This window comes from Acomys russatus, chromosome 28, assembly GCF_903995435.1.
Source record: "Acomys russatus chromosome 28, mAcoRus1.1, whole genome shotgun sequence".
Lineage (NCBI taxonomy): Eukaryota > Metazoa > Chordata > Mammalia > Rodentia > Muridae > Acomys > Acomys russatus.
The window spans coordinates 36,138,533-36,165,974 of NC_067164.1; the positions used below are offsets into that span (position 1 = coordinate 36,138,533).

At 39.8% G+C, this 27,442-nt stretch overlaps 1 protein-coding gene across 1 annotated transcript in view; it reads left to right on the forward strand.

Annotated features, from left to right (window-relative positions):
• LOC127210575 (retinol dehydrogenase 16-like) overlaps positions 1-26,494 on the forward strand; it is a 35,092-nt gene extending 8,598 nt beyond the window's left edge. The window contains exons 2-5 of the mRNA XM_051170237.1: positions 13,943-14,189; positions 17,378-17,636; positions 25,660-25,823; positions 26,275-26,494. Coding sequence (XP_051026194.1) covers positions 13,943-14,189; positions 17,378-17,636; positions 25,660-25,823; positions 26,275-26,492 — 888 coding nt within the window. The 3' untranslated portion in view covers positions 26,493-26,494. The remainder of the gene's footprint in view (positions 1-13,942; positions 14,190-17,377; positions 17,637-25,659; positions 25,824-26,274) is intronic.
• Positions 26,495-27,442: the final 948 nt, after the last annotated feature.

Below are 27,442 nucleotides of genomic sequence, written 5' to 3' on the forward strand. Positions count from 1 at the left end.
CTTAGTCTCTGCTAATGTCTTAGCTCCAGGTGTCCCAGTAACTCTAAGCGTTCACTCCGTGGTCCTGGTCTCTTGCTAATCCAGGCTGAGTCTTGAGATCCAGCTGAGCAGAATGAGAGAATCAATTCAAAACAGCAAATGTCGCTGATAGAGTCTGTACGTTTTCCTCTGAGCTTCACAAGCCAGGTTTCCATCTTCTGTACTGCTCTGGTTTCTTCTAAGCTCCTAAAGAGCTTCCCACTGGGGTCTCAGCACTCAATGGGGTTTCTAGCTCAGAGTTGCAAAGTCCTTACACATCCTCTTTAAAACGTGGTCAGGTCTGTCCCATTAGTACCCCACTACACTGGTCCCAACTTGTGCTAGTTTGGGTTTTACTGCTGCAATGACCACCACATGGCCAAAGAGCAAGTTGGCAGAAAGGGGTTTATTCAGCTCCCACTTCCACGTCACTGTTCATCATTAAAGGAAGTCAGGGCCGGAACCTGGGTTAGGAGCTGATGCAGAGGCCATGGTGTGATGCTGCCTACTGGCTTACTTCACCTGGGTTCTCAGCCTGCTTTCCTATATAACCAGGACCAGCAGCCCAGGGTAGCACCAATCTCAATGTGCTGGACCCTCCCACACTGATTACTAATTGAGAAAATGCGTTCCAGCTGTATGTCATTGAGGCATCTCATGAACTGAGGCTCCTTCCCTTCTGATGCCTTTAGCTTGAGCCATGTTGACAAAAAACCAGCCAGAGCATTGGATTTTGTAAACATCTGAGGAGGGTTGCCCAGTTTTTATATGATTTTTATTATATTTTATAATATTTTTATAATATTGATATTAATCAGTGTTGAGAATTGATCAATATTGATTTCTAGGCCACTTCCTCAAGGCCAAAACCATATCACTGCTTTCCAAAAATCTCAAGGTTTCATTTGTTGGTTTCTCAACTGTATTTGACCCAGAGATTCATTTCATCTTTTCTTCTTTTTCCTTTGCATTTCCCCCTGTTCCCTTCTCTCCCTAATCCTTCCTTATCACCATCTTTCTTGGCCATTTGAGAGACAAAGGCAGCAGAGAGTGAATGGCTCAGAGCAATCCAAAGATACAAGAGTCTTCGTCAGAATTCTATTTCCATGAAGAGATGTCACGACCACAATAACTCCTACAAAGGAAAGCATTTACTTGCGGCTTGCTTATATTCAGAGACTTAGTCCACTATCACGGCGGTGGGAACTGTGGGGGGCTGCCAGCAGACCTTGTGCGAGAGAACGAGCTGAGGACCCTATGTCTGGGGGCACAGGAAGCAGGAGGAGGCTGAGGCTGGGAAAGCCCACCCCAGTGACTCCCTTCCTCCAAGGCCACACCCCCTAGTCCCTCTCAAGTAGAGACCAAGCATTAAGTATATGGGCCTTTGGGGGCCATTCCTGTTCAAACCACCACAGCAAATTAAAGAATCAAATGTCTGCAAGGATGGCCTGGATCTGTACAACGCAAGCATAGCTCCATGCTGTCCAGGTTAGCAGAGGTGCACCATGTCTTCAGCATCCCTTCTTAAACTTAGCAATAAGAAGGGGCTGCTTGTTGCTTCCCAGGCAGGGGAGCTGGGCCATGAAGCCTCAGAGGACTAAGATATCCCTGCTGTGAGGCAGCAGCTTCAGCTTCTGGGATGGTTCCCAGCTCTGCTGACAGCACGCTGTTATTCATGGCATCCTAGTCTCCAGTAAACACAGGGCTCAGTGGTCTTACCTTGTGGAACATGCGGTTCACCCACAAGTAATCCTGTGTTGTGTCACTCTCTTTTCTTCCCACTGTCCCTAGGTCTGTGGGGTCTGGTCAACAATGCTGGCATCACTGGTTCCTCAAGTCCCAGTGAGTGGCTGAACAAACAGGACTTTGTAAAGGTGCTGGATGTGAACCTGCTGGGCTTGATTGATGTGACTCTGAACATGCTGCCCTTAGTGAGGAAGGCGAGGGGCCGTGTGGTCAATGTTGCCAGTGTCATGGGCCGAGTGTCTCTCGCTGGTGGTGGCTATTGCATCTCGAAGTATGGTGTGGAGGCCTTCTCAGACTCCCTCAGTATTGGACAGGGATGTGGGTCCCTGAGGGACTGTTTGGTTCGGTTTTTATTTAATTGCCTTCCTTAAGACCTCATCATGGGTTTAAAAAGTGACATTAAGATGATGGACACTGTGAAACAGAACGAGGAGACAGAGAAGAACAGTGGTCTTCCCTTGAAGTGGTCATGGCCCAGTCAGCTGTGTGGACTGTGGTAGCCATCAGGTTTGTCAGGGCCTCGTAGTAGGATTAGACTGCATCAGAGTAAACATGGAACATGGTAAACTGGAGCCCAGAACATGAATGTGCAGGGAGATGCTCCTTGGTGAAAAGGCAGGCCACATACAGAAGGAGGGTGGTCAAGTGTGGGCAGAGCATGTGGAGAACCCAAGAGTATCACTCACTGTCTGCAGGGACCAGGGAGGCTGGGGGTGGGAGGGCGCTGCATGCAGGAGGTTGCTTTCTGAAGACACCTGCAGGAACAAACAGTGGGAGATGTCCTGAGAGCTTCTTGCAACAGATGTGGGATGGATGGAGACTTAGGGGTGAGGTGCAGGTGAGTGGTGCAGCCATGGGGGTCATGTGCTTCTGCACTGCATGGAGGAAGGTCTTCCATGGTACCATGAAGCAGAATGTCTAGTTTTAGGTCAGTGACCTACACACGACAAATCCTGTGTGTGACACCCAAGAGCGCAGAGCCTTCATCACCGGTTTCATCACCGTCTGCTGCATTACCCGGATCCACGGCTGTGACCTTTCCTCACCACAGGCTCATGGTGGCAAGTTACAGTACACCCACAGGGAGGCTTCTCAGGGACAGACCTCTAATGTCTGTACCATCTGTCTGTCTTGCAGGAGGGAGCTCTCCTACTTTGGAGTGAAGGTGGCTATTATAGAGCCTGGCTTCTTCAAGACTGGTATGACCAGGAGTGACATGCTGTTGGCAAATGCCAAGGATATCTGGGACCAGGCCAGCTCAGAAGTCAAAGAGTTGTATGGCGAGAAGTTCCTAGCATCCCGTAAGTGAGCTGTGAGGACCAACGCAAGCTAGTCCTGAATCCACATTCTCCTTGTCCCCATTCGAGCCCTGGTGTCTACCTCTTTCTCTTCAAAGACAGGGTCTTTAGACCCGTGTCCTTGGGGTGGTTTGGGTATGTGGTCAGCAAAGGCATTCTTGGCTCTTAGAGCGTGCTACTCTGTGCCCTCTGACCTCGCAAACTCATGAAGCTGTACGTGAGGTCAGTGGTGGAGGCTGTTTGACCAGCACCTTCCTGAGCTGAGCTACAGGGAGCTGAGTGAGCATGGTGCGCTTTGGATGCTGGCTTGTGTTCCTTCTGAGGAACTGGCTAGGCTGGGCCATGCCTCCTGATGTGGGGCCCATGGATCCTAGCGAATTTTTCCTCTATGTTGGTGTCAGAGCAGGAGTGGTGGATGGGGACAGCACACCTGAGTCATTTCTCGTTCTGCACAGGTCTGAACATGCTTAAGTTGGTGGCACAGAAGTGCAAGGTGGACCTCTCTTTGGTGACGGACTGCATGGAGCATGCGCTGACTGCCTGTCACCCTCGCACCCGGTACTCAGCAGGCTGGGATGCCAAGCTGTTCTACCTCCCCATGAGCTACTGCCCACCTCTCTTGTGGATGCCATTATCTACTGGACTTCCCCAAAGCCTGCTAGGGCTCTGTAAACCCTAGGACACCACATTGCCTTTTTAAGAAATACATTGGAACAGTGCCAAAATAGAACCTTAATTTTGTATTAATATAGAAAGATGTATATCAGTGTAAGATTTTTAGTTTGTAGCAGCTGTACGGTTTTAGAGTAGATTCAGTAATCTACCCTTTTTCCTATTTTTTATGCCCCCATGTTTTAAAAATAAAAAGTATGTATTTTTCACTCTAACACAGTAAAACTGTTCACAGTAATGAAGGTGTTTCTGCCAAGCATTCTGCAATGTTCATCCTGGTCGTATTTTGCAGTCTTAGGATTAAGTATTTTTGAGTTCAAAGTTCTGTAAAATGTTTGTGTCAGTCTCCTGCGAAGTCAGCAATTTGAATGTCCTGAGCAGTTTGAAGTCTGAAGCTGAACTTGGGGTGGTGTTTGTCAGCTTAGTGGCAATCCTGTCTAGGTGAAGCAAAGCAGTCAACCCAAAGGTGCCCATTGTTTGTGCAGAACCAGGCAGCAGAAGCAGGGCGCAGTTTTGCCCAGCGGTAGCTTTATCCCAACCCAGCTGGGTTCCTCATCACAGGGCCCCGTCATCTTCTTGGAGACCTAGAAGGTTACTGTTAGGAACGGCAGAACATCGAAACGTTCTAAATGCCATTCATAGTCAGCAGATCTTTCAAAGATTTTGAGAACCACAATCTATTAAGTGCCTCCGAGGGACACACAAACTTTGTTCCTAGCTACTTGCTTCAGACTCAAACCTGAAAACACATACAGGAAATGAGATGAAGCTATTTCTAGGATTAGTTAATACTCTGTAGAAGCAGGATCATGACAGAGAGTTTGTATGTTCATAACAATCTTATAGATTTTGCATAATGATTACACCTTAGGAGAAGTCTTAGAGAGTCAAATGAATACCAAGGATTGTGAGATCAGTGGCAATAGAAATGTCCCTTACTTTTGGTTTTCCTCTGTCCCATATCAGGCGGCTCCTCTGATAGGAAACTGAGATTTTGGATTTCCCTTTAACAAGCAAGCATGTGTTGGAGAAGAGAGCCACGCCCCAATGCCAAAGCCAGCTTTAATTTTTAATGGAATTGGAACCACATAAAGACCATTTGCCGTGTATGTGTGTGGAGGGCAGCAGAGACAAGCTGGAGGTGGGGAGACCACCTGGGCAGTTTACTCTTTCTCTTGGGACATTTCCTCTTGATGGTCCTTGTTTTTCCTCAGATGTGTCATTTGTCCAGTTGTTGGCTCTATTTTTTTTTTTTTTTTTTTTTTAGTAGAAGCTTCTGCATTTTAATTTTAAGATTTGCTGTAATGGAACCTCCAACATAGTAATAAACTGCACATAAAGCTATTACAGAGCAGACTACTTTCAAAGAACAGATTGGCAGGTGATGGCTATGCGCTTAATGTGTCTTTGGTTTAGGAAGATGAGAATACCGATTAGAGGCCACACAATCCCCAGAATGCAAACTGCTGTGTGAATGATGCAGTTCTTTTGGTCGTGCTAACGGCCTTGGGATGCTTCTCTTGGCCTGGAAGTTTTGAGGCTCTAGTTGGGGATTGCTTATTTGTTTTTGTTTGAAAGATTGGCTCTGTTTCTTAACAATTAAACTATATTACACAACCCAACTAGCTTACACAAGAGGGAAAAAAGGTTAAAGGGAAAAAAGAGTGAGCCTTCTGGTATCCGTTCCATGGGACGGGTCCCTAGATGTGTCTGGCCTGTTCGCTGATCCTTTTCCAGATCCACGTGTGCTCAAGCCAGGTCTCAACCTGCTGCTCCTCTCTTCTCTCCTCCTGCCTGTCTCTCACATGCAAGAGCTGGTCTCCACCTCCCATTGAGGGTTGATTAGAAATACAGTAGTCCAAGTGGAGTCCCTAGTTCCCCTTCCTGAATTCAAGGCCCAGGATGGCCCCACCTAGTCTATCTCAAGGTTAATCTCAGGGAGTATCCATGGTGTGTCCAAGGGCAAAGCCCGCCAACATTGCTCTCACCTGTGACAAAGCTTACACTCCTTCCCACATCCAGTGGTCTCTGGATTCCATAAATAGATGCTTTTATTCTTTTGGAAAGATGAAAACAAAACCCTGCCCCAACCCTGACTCTGAGGGGTTCCTTTTTCCACAAGTTATAGCTTTCCTAGGGCAAAATGATTTTGGCAACAAAAAAGTATTATCATTCGATTGAGATTTTAAATATTCTTTTGAAACTGTCAGGGTGGTGAAGTTGGGGGGCATAGCTTTAATCCCAGTACTCGGTGAGGCAGAGGCATGTGGATCTCTGAATTTGGGCCAGCCTGGTGGTCCAGTGAGTGAAAGAGTTCCTGGACATTCAGGGCTAAAATATAGCAACCCTGTCCCAAAAAACAAAAGAAAACAAAAAAATCTTTTTAAAATTAGAAATTAATATACCTTAGTATGTGTGGGTAAATATACCTATATTCCCCTTTTCCTTTATGTATGCAATGTCAATGTTTTAGTCTATTGTTGGGAGTTGGTCTGATGTATTTTGATGCTAATTAATGAAAGACCTTCACACCTGGGCAGGGCAAATGATGTAGGTGTGGATAAGTTCCCTGGTGTGGGGAGACAGGGAGAATCTTGGGAGAAGAGAGACCTGAGGAGAAGAGAGGACCGAGGAGAGGGAAAGAGAAGAAGGAAGGCTGCCATGGGCTAGAGGGAGGAGAAGCACATGGCTGGCATGGATGGGGATTTGGCCTAGATGAAGAACCTTAGCAAATATTTGGGATTATGGATGGGAGGTAGCTTGATAGAAATTCTTAGAAGCAGATGGCATGGGATTGGGACAGGGATCCCATACCTGCCCCACTATGGGACGTGGTTTAGAGGATTAACTTCTGCCCTGCAGAACATTATTAGGCCATACTGGTAATTTAACAACAACAAGTGGTGCCCAACGTGGGGCAATTATTAGGCAATATTTCTCATTGAACAGCAACAGGGTATTTATTTTTACATCACAAAGTACATTTTGAGTTTCAGCCTGTTTTTTGCAAGCAGCTTTTGAATTTAAATCCTTGTAATTCTTGTGTGCCTGCCCCTGCCTCCCAAATGTTGGGACTGAAGGTGTGTGCTTCCCAAGTGCTTGGATTAAAGCTATGAACCACCAGCAGCACCCTGTTCATTTTAGTTCTAGAACTTAGGAAAGAACTAGTTTATAGATACCTGCCTGTCTCTGCTGGGGTTAAAGGCATGAGCTACCAGTGCCCTGTCCAAATATTTTATCTTAGCTCCAAATCACTCCAACTCTTAGAGATGTGCAACACAAGCTTGAAGTGTAGGAACACTTTGAATTTACTGAAACCATTTTAAGACCTCATAACTGTGTTTTTAATGCTCACCCCCCCCCAAGAAGGGAACCCCAAAGCATATGTGCAAGATGGTATTGGGCACATGGCAATCTACAGCCTAACATTCTAACATGGAAATAAGACACGTGGTTTAAGAAAACACTTTTTAAATTTCATGCTAGTAAGGCAAGAGTGCCACTGGTATATTATGGTTCCATAATCTTGTTTTCTTCCATGCATGATCAAATAAAAGGCAACCGTTAGTCTTTATAAATTAGTTTGGATTGAATGACCAAGCTGTCTGATGATCTCTCCTGTTAGAATCTAATCTGTACCAATTTAGATGGTATCCACAACTTCCCGCGCCCCCCTCTCTCTCTTTATAGTTTGTCTGTGTAGCCTTAGCTCTCCTAGACTCACTTTGTTGACCAGGCTGGCCTTGAACTCACAGCAATCCACCTGCTTCTGCCTCTTGAGTACTGGGATTAAAGGCGTGCATCACCATGGCCCGCTCACAACTTTTCTTTTCCTGGGGAAACAAAGGCAAACACCTCACCACATATCTGAGTTTTGGTTTTGTGTTTAACACAACTTTCTATAACCTATTTAATTAGCAGTTTTTTCCACTATCCAATGTCTCCTTGGAGCTGTTATTCCTTTCCCATTAGCATTTACAAATTTTAACATCAAGAGGGCACAGTGTAATCTCCCCATAAGGTCTTTATTACCCTTTTCTGTTTACTAAGCATGTCTTTTAAAGTGTGGTTAGATCCTTCTATAACTGCTTGACCTGTAGGATTTTGGGGTATACCTGTAATAGTCTTTATGATGTAATACACAAAAAAATGTTTCATTTCACTAGAGACAGTGTTGGATTATAGTCATTCTTAATTTGTACAGGAATTTCAATAATAGCAATAACTTTTAATAAATGAATTAATGCAGATTCAGCCTTTTCATGACTTGAAACTGTTGTCTATTGAACCCTTAAATGAGTGTCGATGGTGCGATGCACATACTTTAATTTTGCTGAGCTCTTCAATATGAAGCACACACATTTGCCAAATTTCTTTTTTTCTTTTCTTTTTTTGTTTTTGTTTGTTTACCTTTTGGGTTACTTCCTGCAGGTAGTGGAGTTTTGTTATATAAAGAAAAAGTGTATTTCCTTGGCTTGATGCCAAGTAATAGAATTCCTGTGGGAGAATGTGTAGTGGGCAAAGTAATTAAAACACAATGCAGCTGTGGACCCAGGTTGTCCACATGGGCTGTAACTTCTTTTCTACCAGAGTCAATTCTCTCTCAGCCTCAGCTGATGACTTTCTTGGACTATTTAAGTCCTTATGACTTTGCATGGTTTGAAATAAATTCTTAGCTCTTAAGTAGTTAATCCAATTATGGCCCATAGCCAATTAATATCTCCCAGCAGTTTTTGAAAATCATTAAGAGTTTGTAATTTGTCTCTCCTGATTTGTACTTTCCGTGGTCAAGTTTTCTGTAACCTATCTTATACGCTAGATAACTGTTTGTTTTTTTTTTTTTTTTCAGGAGTAATTTATAAACCCCCATGAAACAAAACTCTCTTTACTTCATCAATTTTTTTTTCTAAAGTATCTGCATCTGAATCAGCCAGTAAGATATCATTCATATGATGGCCAATTTTAGATTGAGGAAACTTTCCAAATTATTTCTAATGACTGTTGTACAAAATACTAGCATGAGGTAGGACTGTTTAACATTCCTCCTGGTAAGACTTTGGGATGCTATTTCCTGATTGGACAACTATTATTATAAGTTGGCACTGAGAGAGCAAGCCTTTCCCTATCATGCTCATGCCAAGGGATTGTGAAAAAGCAATCTCTTAAAATCAATTACTATCAAAGGCCATGACTTAGGTAATAAAGAATGTAAACAGCCCATTGGCTCAATCATCTTATTTACGGCTCTTAAGTCTGTTAAAATCCTCAATTTTCCCACTTCTTTTTGATAACAAACACAGTGGAGATCCATGGTCTGGTAGATTCTTCCATGTGTTGAGCATTCAGGAGCTCCTGGAGCAGCTATTCTAGTACCTGCCATTCTTCCTTTGTCATAGGCCACGATTTCACCCATCCAAGCTTGTTAGTTAGCCATCTTAAAGGTAAGGTGAGTGGTACCTTTGAAAACCCTAAATCAGTCATGTCCTGCTCATGAACAACTGTACAGTCTGTGGCTGTTCTTGTTTATACCATTCAATATGTTTCTCAGAAACATTCTTTATTTTCTGTTTACTCCTGAGATTACAGAAATGTTAATCTGTGTTTTCCGTTGCTGCAACAAATCATGTCCGCATAAATTCATGGCTATATTGCCACATATGGCTTTAGTCTTCCTATTTGTCCACCAAATGCTATACACTCGATCCATCTTGCATTTTGTTTTACCTGAGATAAGATTACAACCACTAGAGGCTGAAAGTTCACCTCCTGAAGAGGCCAATTCTGATGCCGAGATTTTGGTGAAATTATTGTTACATCTGCTTATGTGTCTACTAAATCTTCCACCTCAGTGCCGTGTATTTGTGTTTTTAGCTTTGGTCTCTCGTTGGCTTAAGGTTATTGTGTAATTCCGATGTTGGTTTCTGTATCCTCATATGTGGTTACAAGCTTTGTTTTGAGAAAGTCTTGTTGCATAAACCTTGCTCCCCATTGTGCCCTTGTAAGCCAATAAAACAGTTGAGAGCTGATTGTTGAGCAGGGGAGAAAACAGGCCTGGACATCCTGCCAGGTAGGGTAGGAGAAGTTAGAAGAGGGAGGAGGTGAATTCAGCCACAGGCAGAGGTGCAGGAGAGATGAAGAAGATTCAGCTGAAGCAAAGAAAGAAGTAAAACGCAAGTAACTTGGGGATTTTGGCAAAGATGGAGTCAGGATAACACAGAGTATTAAAGAGGGTCTCAAACAGGACAAGATGTGTTGTAAAGACTTAGAAAGAAATATAAAAGAGTCTCAATTTTTGTGTGATAGAAACAAACACAATTTTATAAAAGTAACTCTAACAGTCTCTGTTCATTTATAGCAGTTTTCCAATATGCTTGTTTTGTTGTCTCTTCTGAAGGTGTGTATGTGTATGTGTGTGTGTGAGTGTGCGTGTGAGTGTGTGTGTGTGTGTGTGTGTGTGTGTACCGAAGCCCCTGTACTGGTGATTACATCCAGAGCTGTATTATTTTTAACATCACACATTGAGTCTTTTAATTGCTCTATGGATGAGTTTCTCCCACATTGACAGGCAACAATGCAACTGAATTTGATGTTGGGGCCTGTAGGAGGTTCCCTCAGATGTTTCCCTGGTGGCAACTGTTACTCTGCCTGTTCCTTGTTGATGTGCAACTTATTGGTCCAATGCCAGCCTTTGCAGCACCTTCTGCATACTCCAGAAGGCTAGAGCCTTCTTCTTGGATGGTTTCTAAAGAAGTAAATTGTTTCTAGGAATATTTTGCCTAAAGCCCCCTTTGAAATGACGTTGTTTACACACTTAAAACATTTGACATTTTAAAAAAAGTTTTATTTATTTAAGTATACAGTGTTTCACCTTCATGTAGGCCTGCCCACCAGAAGAGGGCGCCAGATCTCGCTGTAGATGGTTCTGAGCCACCATGTGGTTGCTTCGAGTTGAACTCAGGACCTTTGGAAGAGCCCTCTTAACCACTGAGCCATCTCTCCAACCCGCATTTTGGGTTTTCTTAAAACTTTTAGAAATTACCTCTTCTATCAGAGTAGCATCATAAATATCAGACCCAATATCAGATGTATCTCTAATCCATTCCCCTACTGGTGGTGATCTTGCCTTTAAAGGTCTAATCACTTTTGCATTTTCAGTCACCACTTTCAAAAGCCAAAGATTTCGTTAGTATTCTTACGACTTCTGAATCTGATATTAGTCTACTTATAGCTGAAATCAATCTTTGAAAAAAAAAATTGAATCAGTGAAGGCTTTTTGGGGGGCCTAGTGTAATTGTAGCAAATGAGTCAGCCCTCTTACCTCATCTTTGTCCCAGATATTTAAAGCCGCTAAATGACATAGCCGCAATGTGTGGTCATCAAACTTAAGCTGTTTTTGTAACTTGGCATATTGACTTTTACCTAGCAACGGATCCTGGGAAACATCAATACCTCCAGCCTCATGACATTCTTCTGTAGCCCTAGCTTCCTCTTTCCCCCGTGTTTGCCGTTGTAACTGAGGACCAGCTTCCAATATTGCTGCTTCCAAATCTCTCCATTCTTGGGTGATAATTCTGTCCCGAATTGCCCATGAAGTTAATACCTGCTTCACATAGGGTGAATAAATACCATATGAAATGATCACTTCCTTATATCTTTTCAAGTCTAACACGTCTGTAGGATTCCATTTAATTTTATTACAACCTTGGGTGTGTCTATCATCCCTTGGAAGGTGCTGGATAGTAACTGCATAAACTAAGGCTGTTTTTCTTACATCCCTGGGTTGCCCCTGTTCGGTTTCATCCTGGGTTGGTGCTGTAGATTCCTGTCTACCTTCCTCCGTTTGTGTCTGAGTATTTTTCTGAAGGAAAGATAAACCTGTTTTTGGAATGAGGTGGGGTCGTGTGTGATGAGTTGAATTAGGAAGGTTTGTGTGAGAGAACAGGTGATGTTAATCCACTAGAAGACAAACCACCTCATGCACGAGCTTGATTGTTTCCAGGTGAAAAGATCCGTGAACAGACTTTGGGAGGAGATCTATAAATGAGCCCAAAACTGAAGATGGGGACTTTTGAGAATTGGGATAGTTTTGGCTGTTCATCGCTGCACTTTGAGATGCTCCTAGAGAGAACCACTGGGGGGAAGTCTTCAGGGCTCTGGGCTCCTGCTGAGGTTCTTAGTTCTGATTACTCCAGGTTCCAGCAGAAGAAATCCTGCTGATCATGCAAGGAAAATCATTCCTTGTAACTGATACACTTACGGTTTTGTTATTGTGTTCTTTAATCTCCTTTTCCTATCATTTAGGTTAGTTCGGTTATAAGTGATGTACGCTCGGTTACTAAGTTCATAATAAAATATATTTGTTAAGAAAATTGAGCTTACATTTTTCTTATTTTCACTTATAAGTTTTTCTAAGGCTTCTCTAAACTCCTTTGTTTTGGTCTAAGTATTTTTTGTATTTGCATTTATGAGTCTTTCTAAGGATTGTATCTTATCAATCGACTTTTAATATTTTTCTCTTTTGTGTATCTCTAAAGCTTTTGTTGTTGTTGTTGTTGTTGTTAAGTGGGTACAGGAAGCTACTGTGGCTATTAAAGATAAAATATGAAATACAGAAACGATATTAATCATAATCTGTACTGAGCCCACTTCCGGTAGGTTGTTGGGCAGTTTATTTTCTGCTTCCATTTTCAGGCCATCTAATATAGCAGCATATATGGTCCCACCACCTTGTATTATTGTATTTCTCATAACTGACTCTGTCCTTGAGGACTGACCAGGTGACTTACCAAAGTGATGTCTTCTCAGTTTGTCTGCACTTGGTGTGAGTTCTCAGTCTGTGTGGTCACGTCATAAGTTGGAGTACCAACTGTTACTTTTAAGGAAAATCTTAGATGTTCAATTTTACCAAGAAAGACTGAGGAACAGTTTCCATTGCTTTCTTCCAGATGTTGTAATTGCCTCACAGCAAACATGAACCTGAGCTGTATAGTCTCAGGGTGGACACTTTGCAGGGCACTTGATAGGTTGGGTAGATTGCTTTTTCTTCTTTATTTATAACCTGTGCATTAAAATAAAAAGATTTATTTATTTATTATGTATATAGTGCTCTGGCTGCATGTACACCTACATACCAGAAGAGGGCACCAGATCTCATTATAGATGGTTTGGAGCCACCATGTGGTTGCTGGGAATTGAACTCAGGACCTTTGGAAGAGCAGCCAGTGCTCTTAAACTCTAAGGCGTCTCTCCAGCCCAATCTGTGCATTTTTAAGATTGACTTGAAAGCACTCAATCATGCAAATACTTAAGAAGAGAAGCTCAGTAAAGCAGGGTCTACACCCTTCCGTCTTTTTAATAGCTGAGTAGTATTCCATTGTGTAAATGTACCATAGTTTCTTTATCCATTCCTTGGTTGAGGGACATCTAGATTGTTTACAGATTATTGGTATTATGAATAAAGGTGCTAGGAACATAGTTGAGCAAGTGTCCTTGTTGTATGGTGGAATGTCTTTCAGGTATATCCCCAGGAGTGGTATAGCTGGGTTTTTGTTCTTTCTTTCTTTATTTGTTTCTTTCTTTCTTTCTTTTTTTTTTAAGATTTCTTGACTATTATGTATACAGTGGTCTGCCCGCATGTACATACACCAGCAGGCCAGAAGAAGGCATCAGATCACATTATAGATGGTTGTGAGCCACCATGCATGTTGTTGCTGGGCATTGAACTCAGGACCTCTGGGGGAGCAGTCAGTGCCCTTAAGCTCTGAGCCATCTCTCCAGCCCCTATAGTTGGGTTTTGAAGTAACACTGTTCCCAATTTTCTGAGAAAGCATCAGATTGAATTCCAAAGTGGCTGTACAAGTTTGCACCCCCACCAGCTTTGGAGGAATGTTCCCCTTTCTCACATGAGGTAAGTCTGGGACAGGCAGCGGTGTTTTCCTTGACAACGAGTAAGTGAATGCCAAAGGACATAACACATCAGAAGACCAAAGTCCGTTCAAAGGGCAGAGCGTGTGCATGAATAAACATTCATAAAGGCAGTGAACAGAGAACACATTGTGGACTCCCCACTAGGAATCCCTACTTCTTCCTGTGTGAGCTGCTGCCAGGCTCATTTTGAGTCAGAGTGTCTCTCTCTGCTTGACATGTGGCTCTACCTGGTGGCCCTCGTGGGCCTGTGGACCCTCCTGCGCTTGTTCAGGGAGAGGCAGGTGGTGAGCCATCTCGAAGACAAGTATGTCTTCATCACGGGCTGTGACTCGGGCTTTGGGAACCTGCTGGCCAGACAGCTGGACAGGAGAGGCATGAGGGTGCTGGCTGCATGTCTGACAGAAACGGGAGCCGAGCAGCTGAGGAGCAAGACATCAAACCGGCTGGAGACAGTGGTGCTTGATGTCACCAAGACAGAGAGTGTTGTGGCAGTCACCCAGTGGGTGAAGGAGCGTGTTGGGAACAGAGGTATAGTTGAGATTCCTGTGTGGGCGGCTGGTGTTCTGTCTGTGTGTGAAGGGAACACCTGTGTGGTTCTGAGAAGACTCCTGGTTGGAGTCTCCTCTGGGGTGGATTGAAGTTACTTCAGATTCCCCAGCTCTGTGGCACATCAGTTCTTCACACTCCCTATTCCTGGTCAGCGGAAGACTTGTGAAGATTTCCTGTCCAGGTTCTTCTCTGCCTTCTTGGTCTTTGTATGCAGAAAGCCTGGGCTGTTGTCTGCTGAGTGCCAGGTTGGAGGCAGTGAGAAGGAAGGAGAGTCCTGGGGCCGTGGGCTCTGTGTGGTGCTGGCTGGTCATGTGTGTCTGCTTTCTCAGTACTAGAACCAGTTCTTACCTCCACCCTGGGCTTCTCCTTAGGGAGAGCCAATGTCATTCCCACTTAAGTGCAATGTCACAAAGAAATGGAATGCCTTAGGAAAGTGAAAGGTGGCAAGCAGTCTCTCTCTTTCACACACACATACTCTATTTGTGTTAGTACAAAACATAAATTTATTTTAAAAAATTGAAAACATAGTATTTTTCTAGGTCCTAGACATTTCTCACCAGAATTAACACACGTTACTATCTAGTCAATAAGCCTAGTAACACTTTGACCTGTATAGATGAACACATGTGCTTTACTTTAAAATGCTCACTTTAAAAGGTGAGTAATTTTACCACTTAAAGAACATTTATTCCAAGAACAGTATTCAATGAACTGAAATGACTTAATCCCTAACCAAGACCCACCAAATTTAGTGTGCCTTACTGTTGGATATTCTTTGTTTTTTTTTTGTTTTTTGTTTTTTTGGTGTGTGTGTGTGTGTTTCTTGGGTTGTATTTGTGAGGCAGGGTCTTGCTATGGAGGTGGCCATGGTCACCGATGAACCTCTTCCTCACCCTCCTTGGTGCTGGCATCGCAGACATGTGACACCATGGCCAACTTATTCTTTTATAGATTGCCATAAGCACTGTCTCATGAAGAACCTACCCAATGCAGAGTCTGGAAGCATGCATAGTTTGGGATCCTAAAATTAAAATGTCTTTTTTTCTATGTCTTTATTTCATTGTTTTCACATAATGCACTTTGATCATGTTTTCTCTTTCCCCCACTCCTCCAAGACGACCCCCACGTCCCTACCCATGCAATTTCCTGTTCTCTTTGTCTTACTCTCTGAAAACAATGTGACAAACAAAACAATGCGAAAATCGACACAAATAAACACAAAACCAATAAGATTTTAGAAAAGAAAATTCCAGAACAAAACAACATGAAATTGCCCCCTCCCCAAGTACATGGAGTTCATGTGTATTTGCCAAGTCTTCCTGGTCGTGAGGCTCCATCGACAGCACAGTGCAGCGAACTGTTACTCCCTTTGCTGGCAGGATCATTAGCAATAGCTTCTGGCTTAGAGGTTAGACCTCATGTCCCCTTCCCCTTGTCAGAGCTGGGTCACTTGATCCTGTTCAGGCCTCCTGAGTGCTGGCCTAGTCTCTGTGAGTTCCTATGTGCCTCAGCCCTGTTGTGTCTGAAGACAGTTTCTCTGGAGTCACCCATGGCCTCTGCCTCTTAAGATCTCCCCACTTCCTCATCTTCACAGTCCTCTGAGCTTGAGGGAGGGGTGCGATGATGAATTCCCCATTGGGACTGAATGCTCTAACCTTCTTACTCTGCACGTTGTCCGGTTGTGTGTCTCTGTGTTCAGTCTTATCTCTTGCAAGAGGACGTTGGACTGAGGGGGGTGACGAGGGCTCTGGTGCGTTAGTGTAGTTAGCAATGTTCAGCTAGAGTCCTTTTACTGCACAATCTCTCAGCAGAATAAGATGATTAGGTTTTCCCCTGGGTTCTCGACCTATCTAGTCTCAGGGCCGTGGCCGCTAAAGCAGTGTCAGGTGTGGGTGCTGTCTCATAGAGTGGGCCTTGAATCAAATAAAAGGTGTTTAGTTACTCTCTGTGCTCTCAGGGAACACATCTCAGGTGATAGAGTCTGTACATTTTCCTCTGAGCTTCACAAGCCAGGTTTCCATCTTCTGTACTGCTCTGGTTTCTTCTAAGCTCCTAAAGAGCTTCCCACTGGGGTCTCAGCACTCAATGGGGTTTCTAGCTCAGAGTTGCAAAGTCCTTACACATCCTCTTTAAAACGTGGTCAGGTCTGTCCCATCAGTGCCCACTACACTGGTCCCAACTTGTGCTAGTTTGGGTTTTACTGCTGCAATGACCACCACATGGCCAAAGAGCAAGTTGGCAGAAAGGGGTTTATTCAGCTCCCACTTCCACGTCACTGTTCATCATTAAAGGAAGTCAGGGCCGGAACCTGGGTTAGGAGCTGATGCAGAGGCCATGGTGTGATGCTGCCTACTGGCTTGCTTCACCTGGGTTCTCAGCCTGCTTTCCTATATAACCAGGACCAGCAGAGAGTGAATTGCTCAGAGCAATCCAAAGATACAAGAGTCTTCGTCAGAATTCTATTTCCATGAAGAGATGTCACGACCACAATAACTCCTACAAAGGAAAGCATTTACTTGCGGCTTGCTTATATTCAGAGACTTAGTCCACTATCACGGCGGTGGGAACTGTGGGGGGCTGCCAGCAGACCTTGTGCGAGAGAACGAGCTGAGGACCCTATGTCTGGGGGCACAGGAAGCAGGAGGAGGCTGAGGCTGGGAAAGCCCACCCCAGTGACTCCCTTCCTCCAACAAGGCCACACCCCCTAGTCCCTCTCAAGTAGAGACCAAGCATTAAGTATATGGGCCTTTGGGGGCCATTCCTGTTCAAACCACCACAGCAAATTAAAGAATCAAATGTCTGCAAGGATGGCCTGGATCTGTACAACGCAAGCATAGCTCCATGCTGTCCAGGTTAGCAGAGGTGCACCATGTCTTCAGCATCCCTTCTTAAACTTAGCAATAAGAAGGGGCTGCTTGTTGCTTCCCAGGCAGGGAGCTGGGCCATGAAGCCTCAGAGGACTAAGATATCCCTGCTGTGAGGCAGCAGCTTCAGCTTCTGGGATGGTTCCCAGCTCTGCTGACAGCACGCTGTTATTCATGGCATCCTAGTCTCCAGTAAACACAGGGCTCAGTGGTCTTACCTTGTGGAACATGCGTTTCACCCACAAGTAATCCTGTGTTGTGTCACTCTCTTTTTTTTTTTTTTTTTTTCCCTACTGTCCCTAGGTCTGTGGGGTCTGGTCAACAATGCTGGCATTGCCGGTTCCCCTTTTCCCAATGAATGGCTGAACAAACAGGACTTTGTAAAGGTGCTGGATGTGAACCTGCTGGGCTTGATCGATGTGACTCTGAACATGCTGCCCTTAGTGAGGAAGGCGAGGGGCCGTGTGGTCAACGTCGCCAGTATCATGGGCCGAGTGTCTCTCACTGGTGGTGGCTATTGCATCTCGAAGTATGGTGTGGAGGCCTTCTCAGACTCCCTCAGGTATTGGACAGGGATGTGGGTCCCTGAGGGACTGTTTGGTGGTGTTTTTATTTATTTTAATATAATTAATTAATTAATTACATTTATTTTTCTTCTTACTAGTTACATTTGTTTATTTATTCTTAAATATATATATATATATATTTGTTTTTCACATACACTCTCCTCTCACACGTTTTATATATATACATATATATATGTTCATATACACTCTTATTGCAGTTCACTTTTATTTATATATTCTCATATATATTTTTTAATATTTATTTACTTATTGTATATGAGCGTTTTATCTGCAGAAAAGGCATCAGATCACATTATAGATGGTTTTGAGCCACCATGTGTTTGCTGGGAACAGAACTCAGGACCTCTGGAAGAGCAGGCGGCGCTCTTAATCACTGAGCCATCTCTCCAGGCCCATATATTTATTTTTAATGTAGTCTCCTTTCTCATGTCATTCTAAAAATCTTATATATATTTATTTTTCGTATACACTATCTCACATGTCATGTCTGTTTATTTATTCTTATATACATATATATACATTTATTTTTCATATGTACCCTCTTCTTGCATGTTACATTTGTTTATTTATTCTTAAATATTTATATTTATTTTCATATAGAGTCTCCTCTCACATGTTTTTGTTCATTTATTTTTATTTATAATTTTTTATATTTTTCATACATACTCTCTTCTCGCATGTCACAATGTATTATTTATTCTCACATACATTAATTTTTCCTATATATGCTTCTCTCACAGTTTACTTCTGTTTATTTATTCTTACATATACATATGTATTTATTTTTTATATTTACTCTCCTCTCACTTATAACATCTGTTCATTCATATATGTATATATACACACACATATATATTTGTCATATATACTATCCTTTCATATGTTACACATATTGATTTATTCTTACATGTATGTATATTTCATGTCTACTCTCTTATCATAGGTTACATTTATTTCTATATTCTCATATATGTAGATTTTTAATGTCGTTCTTTCACACGTCACATTCTTTTATCTATTCATATATATGTATTGTTCATATAGACTCTTCTTTCACATGTCACATTTGTTTATTCATGTATATATATTTACTTTTCACATACACTCTGCTCTCACTGGTGACACTTGTTCATTTATTTACATATATTTTTTTCATATATTCTCTCCCCTCACATGTTACATTTCTCTGTTTACTCTTATATATAAATATATTTATTTTTCATATAGACTCTCCTCTCACACATCACATTTGTTTAATCATTCTTATATATATATATTTATTTTTCATATAGACTCACCTTATACATTACATTTGTTTATTCTTTTACCTCTCTATATATTTATTTTACATATAGACTCTCCTCTCTCATGTCATGATTGCTTATTTATTCCTTTATCTATATATCTATATATTTATTTCTTTATTTGTTATATAGAACCCTCCTATTACAGATTACTCTTTTATTTATTCTTCTGTATGTATATTTATTTATTCATATAGACTTTCCTCTCACAGGTCACACATATATATATATATATATACATTCTGCTCTCACACATCATATCCATGTATTTATTCTTATGTATATACATATATATTTATTTTTCTACTATTCTTTCTTCTCACAGATCATGTCTGTTTATTTAGTCTTATATATCTTTATATATATTTTTATTTTTCATATGTACTCTCATCTCATTCATTATGTTTTTTATTTATTCATATATATATATGGTTTTTCATATATTCTCTCCCCTCACAGGTCAAGTCTGTTTATTTATACTTATATATAAATATATGTATATTTATTTTTTATATATACTCTCCTCTCATACATTGCAATTATTTATTTTTCTTATATATACATTTGGTTTTCATATAGAATCTCCTTTCACTAGTCACATTTGTTTACTTATTCTTACATATTTATTTTTCATATACACTCTCCTTTCACATGTTATGTTTATTTATTTATATATGTATGCATATATAACTATTTGTTTTTCATAAATTCGCTCCCCTCATGAGTAATGTCTGTATATTTATATGTATACATATATATTTTCTTATAGATTATGCTCTCACAAGTCAAGTTCATTGTGTTTATTCTTATATATATGTATATTTATTTTTATATAGACTCTCCTCTCACATCTCAGTTTTTAAATTTATTCTTATATATATGTATTTTTCATATAAGCACTCCTCTTACTTGTCACATTGGTTTATTAATACTTATATTTGATATTTAGTTTTCATATAGCCTCTCCTGTCACACATTATAATTATTTACTTATTTACTCACATATATATATTGTCACATAGACTCTCACAGGTTACATTTGTTTATTCTTTTTTTTATATATTTATTTTTCATATATATTCTGGCCTCACACTTCAAGTTTGTTTATTTATCCTTATATATATATATTTAATTTTCATATAGACTCCCTTCTCACACATGATTTTATATTATTTATTCATTATATGTATATATATATTTTATATATGCTCTCCTTTCACATGTCCCATCCATTTATTTGATCTTATATAATTCTTATTAATATATAACCTCTTTTCATACCTTACATTTATTTATTTATATATATATTTTTGTATACACTCTCACATGTCACCCTGTTTATTTATTCTTATATATTTATGTATATATTTCTTATGTATATATACTCTCTTTTCATACATTACATTTACTTATTTCTTCTTCTTCTTTTTTTGTGTGTGTTTGTTTTTCAAGACAGCGTTTCTCTACGTTATCTTAGCCATCTGGACTCCCTTTGTAGACCAGGCTGGCCTCGAACTCACAGTGATCCACCTGCCTCTGCCTCCCTAGTGCTGGGATTAAAGGCGTGCGCCACCACACCCAGCTTGTTTATTTATTCTTATATGTGTATTTATTTTTCATATACACTCCCCTCTCACACTTCACGTTTGTTCATTTATTTTTAGATGTAAATTTTTCATATATATACTCTCCATTCACATAACATCTTCAGTTATATATTATATATATTTATTTTATATGTATACTCTCCTCTCACTTGTCACATTTGTTTGTTTATTTATATATATATTTTTTTATATACACTTTCTTCTCACACTGCAAGATCATTCATTTATTCTTACCAACGTATATTTATTTCTCATATAGTCTTTCCCAACACATGTCACATTTGCTTAATATTCTCATATATATTTATTTTTCATATAAACTCTCCTTTCACCCTTCACATTTGATTATTTATACTTATATATTTATACTTATTTTTCATATAGACTCCCCTCTTATATGTTTCACTTGTTTAAGCAGTCTCATATATATTAATTTTTTACATAGACTATCCTCTCACTCATCGTGTTGGTTTATTTACTCTTATATTTTTTACATATATTCTCCTCTCATACATTAAATTTTTTAAAAATTTATTTATTATGTACAGGGTTCTATTGCATGTACACCTGCACGCCAGAAGGCGGCATTATAGATGGTTGTGAGCCACCATGTGGGTGCTGGGAATTGAACTCAGGACTTCTGGAAGAGCAGCCAGTGCTCTTAACCTCTGAGCCATCTCTCCAGCCCTATTTATTTCTTCATATATATATGCGTGTACACACACACACACACACACACACACACACACAATTTTCATATACACTGTCCTTTCACACATCAAATCTGTTATTTATTCATATATTTATTTTTCATGTATTTTCTCACTCCCTTTACACCTCACTGTTGTTTGTTTATTCTTATAACATGTTTTTCCCTATAGACTCCCTCTCATGTGTCAGGCTTGTTTATATATTCTTATATATATATATATATATATATATATTTTTTTTTTTAATATACATTCTCCCCTCACATGTCATGTGTTTTTATTTATTCTTCTTTTTTCCATAAAGACATTCCTCTCACCTGTCAGGTTTGTTTATTTATTCTTACATATACATATTTATATTTCATATAGACTCTCCTGTCACAAGTTATGTTTATTTTTTCTTTCATATATATATTTCATATCGACTCTGTTCTCACTCATGACATTTATTTATTTATTCATACATATATTTATTTTTCATATAGACTCTCCTCTCACATGTCACATTGTTTATTCATTCTTATACATGTATACTTATTTTTCATTTACTCTCCTCTCACACTATATGGTCTTTCGTTTATTCTCTTATATATCTTTAATTTTCATATTCACTCTCCTCCCACTCGTCATGTCTGTTTATTCATTCATTCGTTTATATACATATATAAAACCTTTTCTTTTTTTAAAAGATTTATTTACTTATTATGTATACAGTACACATTAGATTGCATTACAGATGGCTGTGAGCCACCACGTGGCTGCCGGGAATTGAACTCAGGGCCTCTGGGACAGCAGTCAGTGCTCTTAACCACTGAGCCGTCTCTCCAGCCCCTAAAACTATTTTTCATATATCCTCTCCTGTAATATGTCACTTTGTTTATTTAGTCTTCTCTCTCTCTCTATATATATATTTTTCATATACACTATTCTCTCACATGTCACTTCTGTTTTATTTTATATTTATATATTTACTTTTCATGTATACCCTCCTTTCATATGTCATATTTATTGATTTATTCTTATATATATTTATTTTTTATATATCTTCTCTTCTTACACATCACATCTGTGTATTTATTCATACATAGGTATTTAATTCTCATATATAATTTCCTCCCCTCTCATACATTATAACTATTTATTTGTTCATATATACATATTTTTCATAGACACTCACCTCTCACACGTTATGTTTATTTCTTCTTAGATATATGTATTTTTTCATGTCGTCTTCCTCTCATATGTCATGTTTGTTTATTTATTCTTATGTATATATGTTTGTTTTCATTTTGTATATATTCTCTCTCATCCAAGGTCTCATCTGTTTATTTATTCACGTATGTAGATATTTATTTTTCATATTTACTCTCTTCTCATACATTGTATTAATAATTTATTCTTATACATATATTATTTTTCATATAGCGCCTCCTCCCACACCTTACTGTTTTCATTCATTCTTATGTGTATGTATATTAATTTTTCAAATAGCCTCTCCTCTCACACAGTATGTTTCTTTCCTTTTTTTCAATATTTTTTGATGGTTTTTATTTATTTTTATATATGAATATTTATTTTTCATATAGACTCTCCTCTCATATGTCATAATTGTTTATTTATTCTGATATAAATATTTATTTGTCATATGGACTCTCCTATCACACATTACTTTTTAAATTTATTATTCTATATATTTATTTCCTTTTCATATAGACTCTCCTCTCACAGATTGCACACACACACACACACACACACACACACACACACACACACATATATATATATATTTCATGTACACTCTCCTCTCACAAGTCACATCTGCTTATTAAGTCTTAGGTATATATATATTTAATTTTCATATACCCCTTTCACACATCAATCTGTTCATTTATTCTTATGTATATGTTTCTTTTTCAAATGTTCTCTCTCCTCTAGGTCACATCTGTTTATTTATTCTTATATATATTTATACATTTATGCTTCTAATATACTCTTCTCTCATATGTTACATTTGTTTATTTATTCATATGTGTATATTAACATATATACTCATTTATTTTTCATACATTCTCTCCCCTCAAAGGTCATGTCTGCTTATTTATACTTATATATAAATAAATACATTTATTTTTTACATATACTCTCCTCTGATACATTAAAATTATTTATTTTTTCTTATATATATTTATTTTTCAAATAGACTTTTCACACATCATTTTTGCTTATTTATTCTTATATAACTATACTTATTTTTAGTATACTATCCTCTCAAATGTCATATTTGTTCATTTATAGTTATATATGTATTTACTTTTTGTATAATCTCTCCTGTCACAGGTCATGTCAATTTATTTATAAATATATGTTTGTTTATTTATTTATTTTTCATATATACTCTCCTCTCATACATTGTATTTATTTATAGTTATATGTATATATTTATTTTTCATATAGGCTGTCCTCTCACATGTCATATTCCTCTATTTAGTCTTATATATATATTTATTTTCATATATACTCCTCTCACAAGTAACATTTGTTTATTTATACTGACATACTTATTTTTCATTTCTTCTCTCCTCTCCCATGTCACGCTTTTTATTTATCCTTATATCTTTTCTATAGACTCTCCTGCCACATGTCACTTTGTTTATTTATACTTACATATGTGTGTTTATTTTCTTATATTCTCTCCTCTCACACTTGACATCTGTTTATTATAGTTATATATGTTTTCTCCTATAGACCCTCCTCTCACATGTCCTCTCACACCCATTTATTTATTCTTACATATATATTTATTTATTTGTCATATAGACTCTGCTTTCATAATTCACATTTGCTTTTTAAATCTTATATATATATATTTATTTTTGAAGTAGACTCTCCTCTCACAGGTCATGCTTTTTTATTTAAAATTGTATATATGTTTATCTTTCATATTCACTCTCCTCTCACACATCAGGTCTGTTTATTTATTCTTATATTTGTATATATACACTTATTTTTCATATGTACTTTCCTATCATACCTTACATCTATTTACTTATTCATATATATTTTTTTTCATAACACTATCATCTCACACATTACATTCATTTACTTTTTCATACGTATTTATTTTTCATATATACTCTCCTTCAACACCTCAGGTTTTTTGTTTATTCTCATATATATATATTTATTTTTCATATACACTCTCCTCTCTCACATCTTTTCTGTTTATTTATTCTTAAATGTATACATTTATAGGAAACATATTCTCTCGCATAACAGGTCATGTCTATTTAATTTTCTTTTATATATTTTATGTTGTCATATCATATGTTATTTATTTTTATATTTTTTCATATAGAATCCCTCTCACATGTTACTTTTATTTATTCTTATATATGTATTTATTTTCATGTAGATATTTCCTCTCAAATGGCAGGTATTTTTATTCTTACTTATTTTTTATTCATTCATTATTTGTTTACTATTTTCTTTCTTTCTTTCTTTTCTTTCTTTCTTTCTTTCTTTTCTTTCTTTCTTTCTTCTTTCCTTAAGACCCACTCGTGGGATTTGAATTTGACATTAAGGTGATGGCAACTGTGTGTGTGTATGTGTGTGTGTGTGTGTGTGTGTGAGAGAGAGAGAGAGAGAGAGAGAGAGAGAGAGAGAGAGAGAGAGAGAGAGAGAAGAACAGGGGCCTTCCCTTGGAGTGGCCATGGCCCAGTCAGCTGTGTGGACTGTGGTAGCCATCAGGTTTGTCAGGGCCTCGTAGTAGGATTAGACTGCATCAGAGTAAACATGGAACATGGTAAACTGGAGCCCAGAACATGCATGTGCAGGGAGATGCTCCTTGGTGAAAGGGCAGGCCACATACAGAAGGAGGGTGGTCAAGTGTGGGCAGAGCATGTGGAGAACCCAAGAGTATCACTCACTGTCTGCAGGGACCAGGGAGGCTGGGGGCGGGAGGGCGCTGCATGCAGGAGGTTGCTTTCTGAAGACACCTGCAGGAACAAACAGTGGGAGATGTCCTGAGAGCTTCTTGCAACAGATGTGGGATGGATGGAGACTTAGGGGTGAGGTGCAGGTGAGTGGTGCAGCCATGGGGGTCATGTGCTTCTGCACTGCATGGAGGAAGGTCTTCCATGGTGCCATGGAACAGAATGTCTAGTTTTAGGTCAGTGACCTACACACGACAAATCCTGTGTGTGACACCCAAGAGCGCAGAGCCTTCATCACCGGTTTCATCACCGTCTGCTGCATTACCCGGATCCACGGCTGTGACCTTTCCTCACCACAGGCTCATGGTGGCAAGTTACAGTACACCCACAGGGAGGCTTCTCAGGGACAGACCTCTAATGTCTGTACCATCTGTCTGTCTTGCAGGAGGGAGCTCTCCTACTTTGGAGTGAAGGTGGCTATTATAGAGCCTGGCTTCTTCAAGACTAATATATTTGGGAATGGCATGCTGTTGGCAAATTTCAAGGAGATCTGGGACCAGGCCAGCTCAGAAGTCAAGGAACTGTATGGCGAGACGTTCCTGGCATCCCGTAAGTGAGATGTGAGGACCAACGCAAAACCTAGTCCTGGATCTGTACTCTGGTTCATCACGTTTCCAGCCCTAGTGACCAGTTCTTTCTCTTCAAAGACAGGGTATTTAGACCCGTGTCCTTGGGGTGGTGTGGGTATACAGCGAGCAAAGGCGTTCTCGGAGCGTGCTGCTCTGTACCCTCTGAACCTCTCAGTCTCATGAAGCTGTATGTGAGGTCAGGGATGGAGGTTGAGTTTGACCAGCACCTTCCTGAGCTGAGCTACAGGGAGCTGAGTGAGCAAGGTGCCTTTTTAAAGCTGGGTTGTGTTCCTTCTGAGGAACTGGCTAGGCTGGGCCATGCCTCCTGATGTGGGGCCCATGGATCCTAGAGAACTTTGCCTCTATGTTGGTGTCAGAGCAGGAGTGGAGGATGGGGACAGCACACCTGAGTCATTTCTCGTTCTGCACAGGTCTGAAATGGCTAAAGTTGATGGAACACAAGGGCAACGTGGACCTGTCTTTGGTGACAGACTGCATGGAGCATGCGTTGACTGCCTGTCACCCTCGCACCCGGTACTCAGCAGGCTGGGACGCCAAGCTCTTCTACCTCCCCATGAGCTACCTGCCCACCTTTCTTGCGGATGCCATAGTCTACTGGACTTCCCCAAAGCCTGTCAGGGCTCTGTGAACCCTACATCTGCTGTTTTTAAACAACATCCCGATGGGCTGATTTTTACCTGTAAAGACGCAGGTGCCATATGCTGGGGTAAAAGCCTACTAGCTCAGAGAGGTAGAAAAAGCATCTGGTGCATCTTCCTACTGACCCTTCATCCCAGAAGGAAAAACTCTTCTCCTTCTCACCATAAAACAAAAACAAGACAAAGAACCCCACAAAAACCAATAAACACAAAGCAAAAAACCTTTAAACGGAAAGTCTCTTCTTTCCACTTCCTCTCTGTCCATCCTTGGAACTTCCTCTCACTCTCTGTGTTTTGCCTTGGGTTTGGTTCATTCATTTGTTTGTTTTTTTAATGTCCATTCTCTGGCAATTGCTTCACCTCTTGACCTATGGTTGACTTTATTTAGAGTAAAGGTGTGTTCTATGGCTAAGCCACACCACAGCTAGAAACATTTTTTTCCTAGTGCACAATACTGAAGTTTACAGTGTGATCAAATATACTGCAGCAAGTTAGGATAGATAGTGGAGTTTTCTCAAGGTTGCCAAATACTAATGGCGTGGATATTGTGAATGTAATTCTTCCCAGATAGTATATAGAGTTTTTTTTTTTTTTTTTTTTTATCTTAGAGGAAAGGTCTTTTAATTAGGTAAAAAGGTATAAATGTTGCAGTATATTTGATCACACTGTAAACTTCAAGAAGGATAAATATTATCTGATAAAAAGGAACTGCAGAGCAAGGAGTTTCCAAAAGTACAGAAATGACAGGAAACTGCTGGCTGCCTGGACAGTCACCCAAGATTCTTCTGGAATGTTGGAGCATCATCTTCAGCCTCCTGGTCCAGTATCTGACAGACTTTTCTGTGAAGCAGGAATTATGAAGGAATTGTCTAACTTCTGTTGGTTGAATTTTACACTTGACATTCTTTTGTCCTGCTTGCCCACAGCTTTGACAGTATAA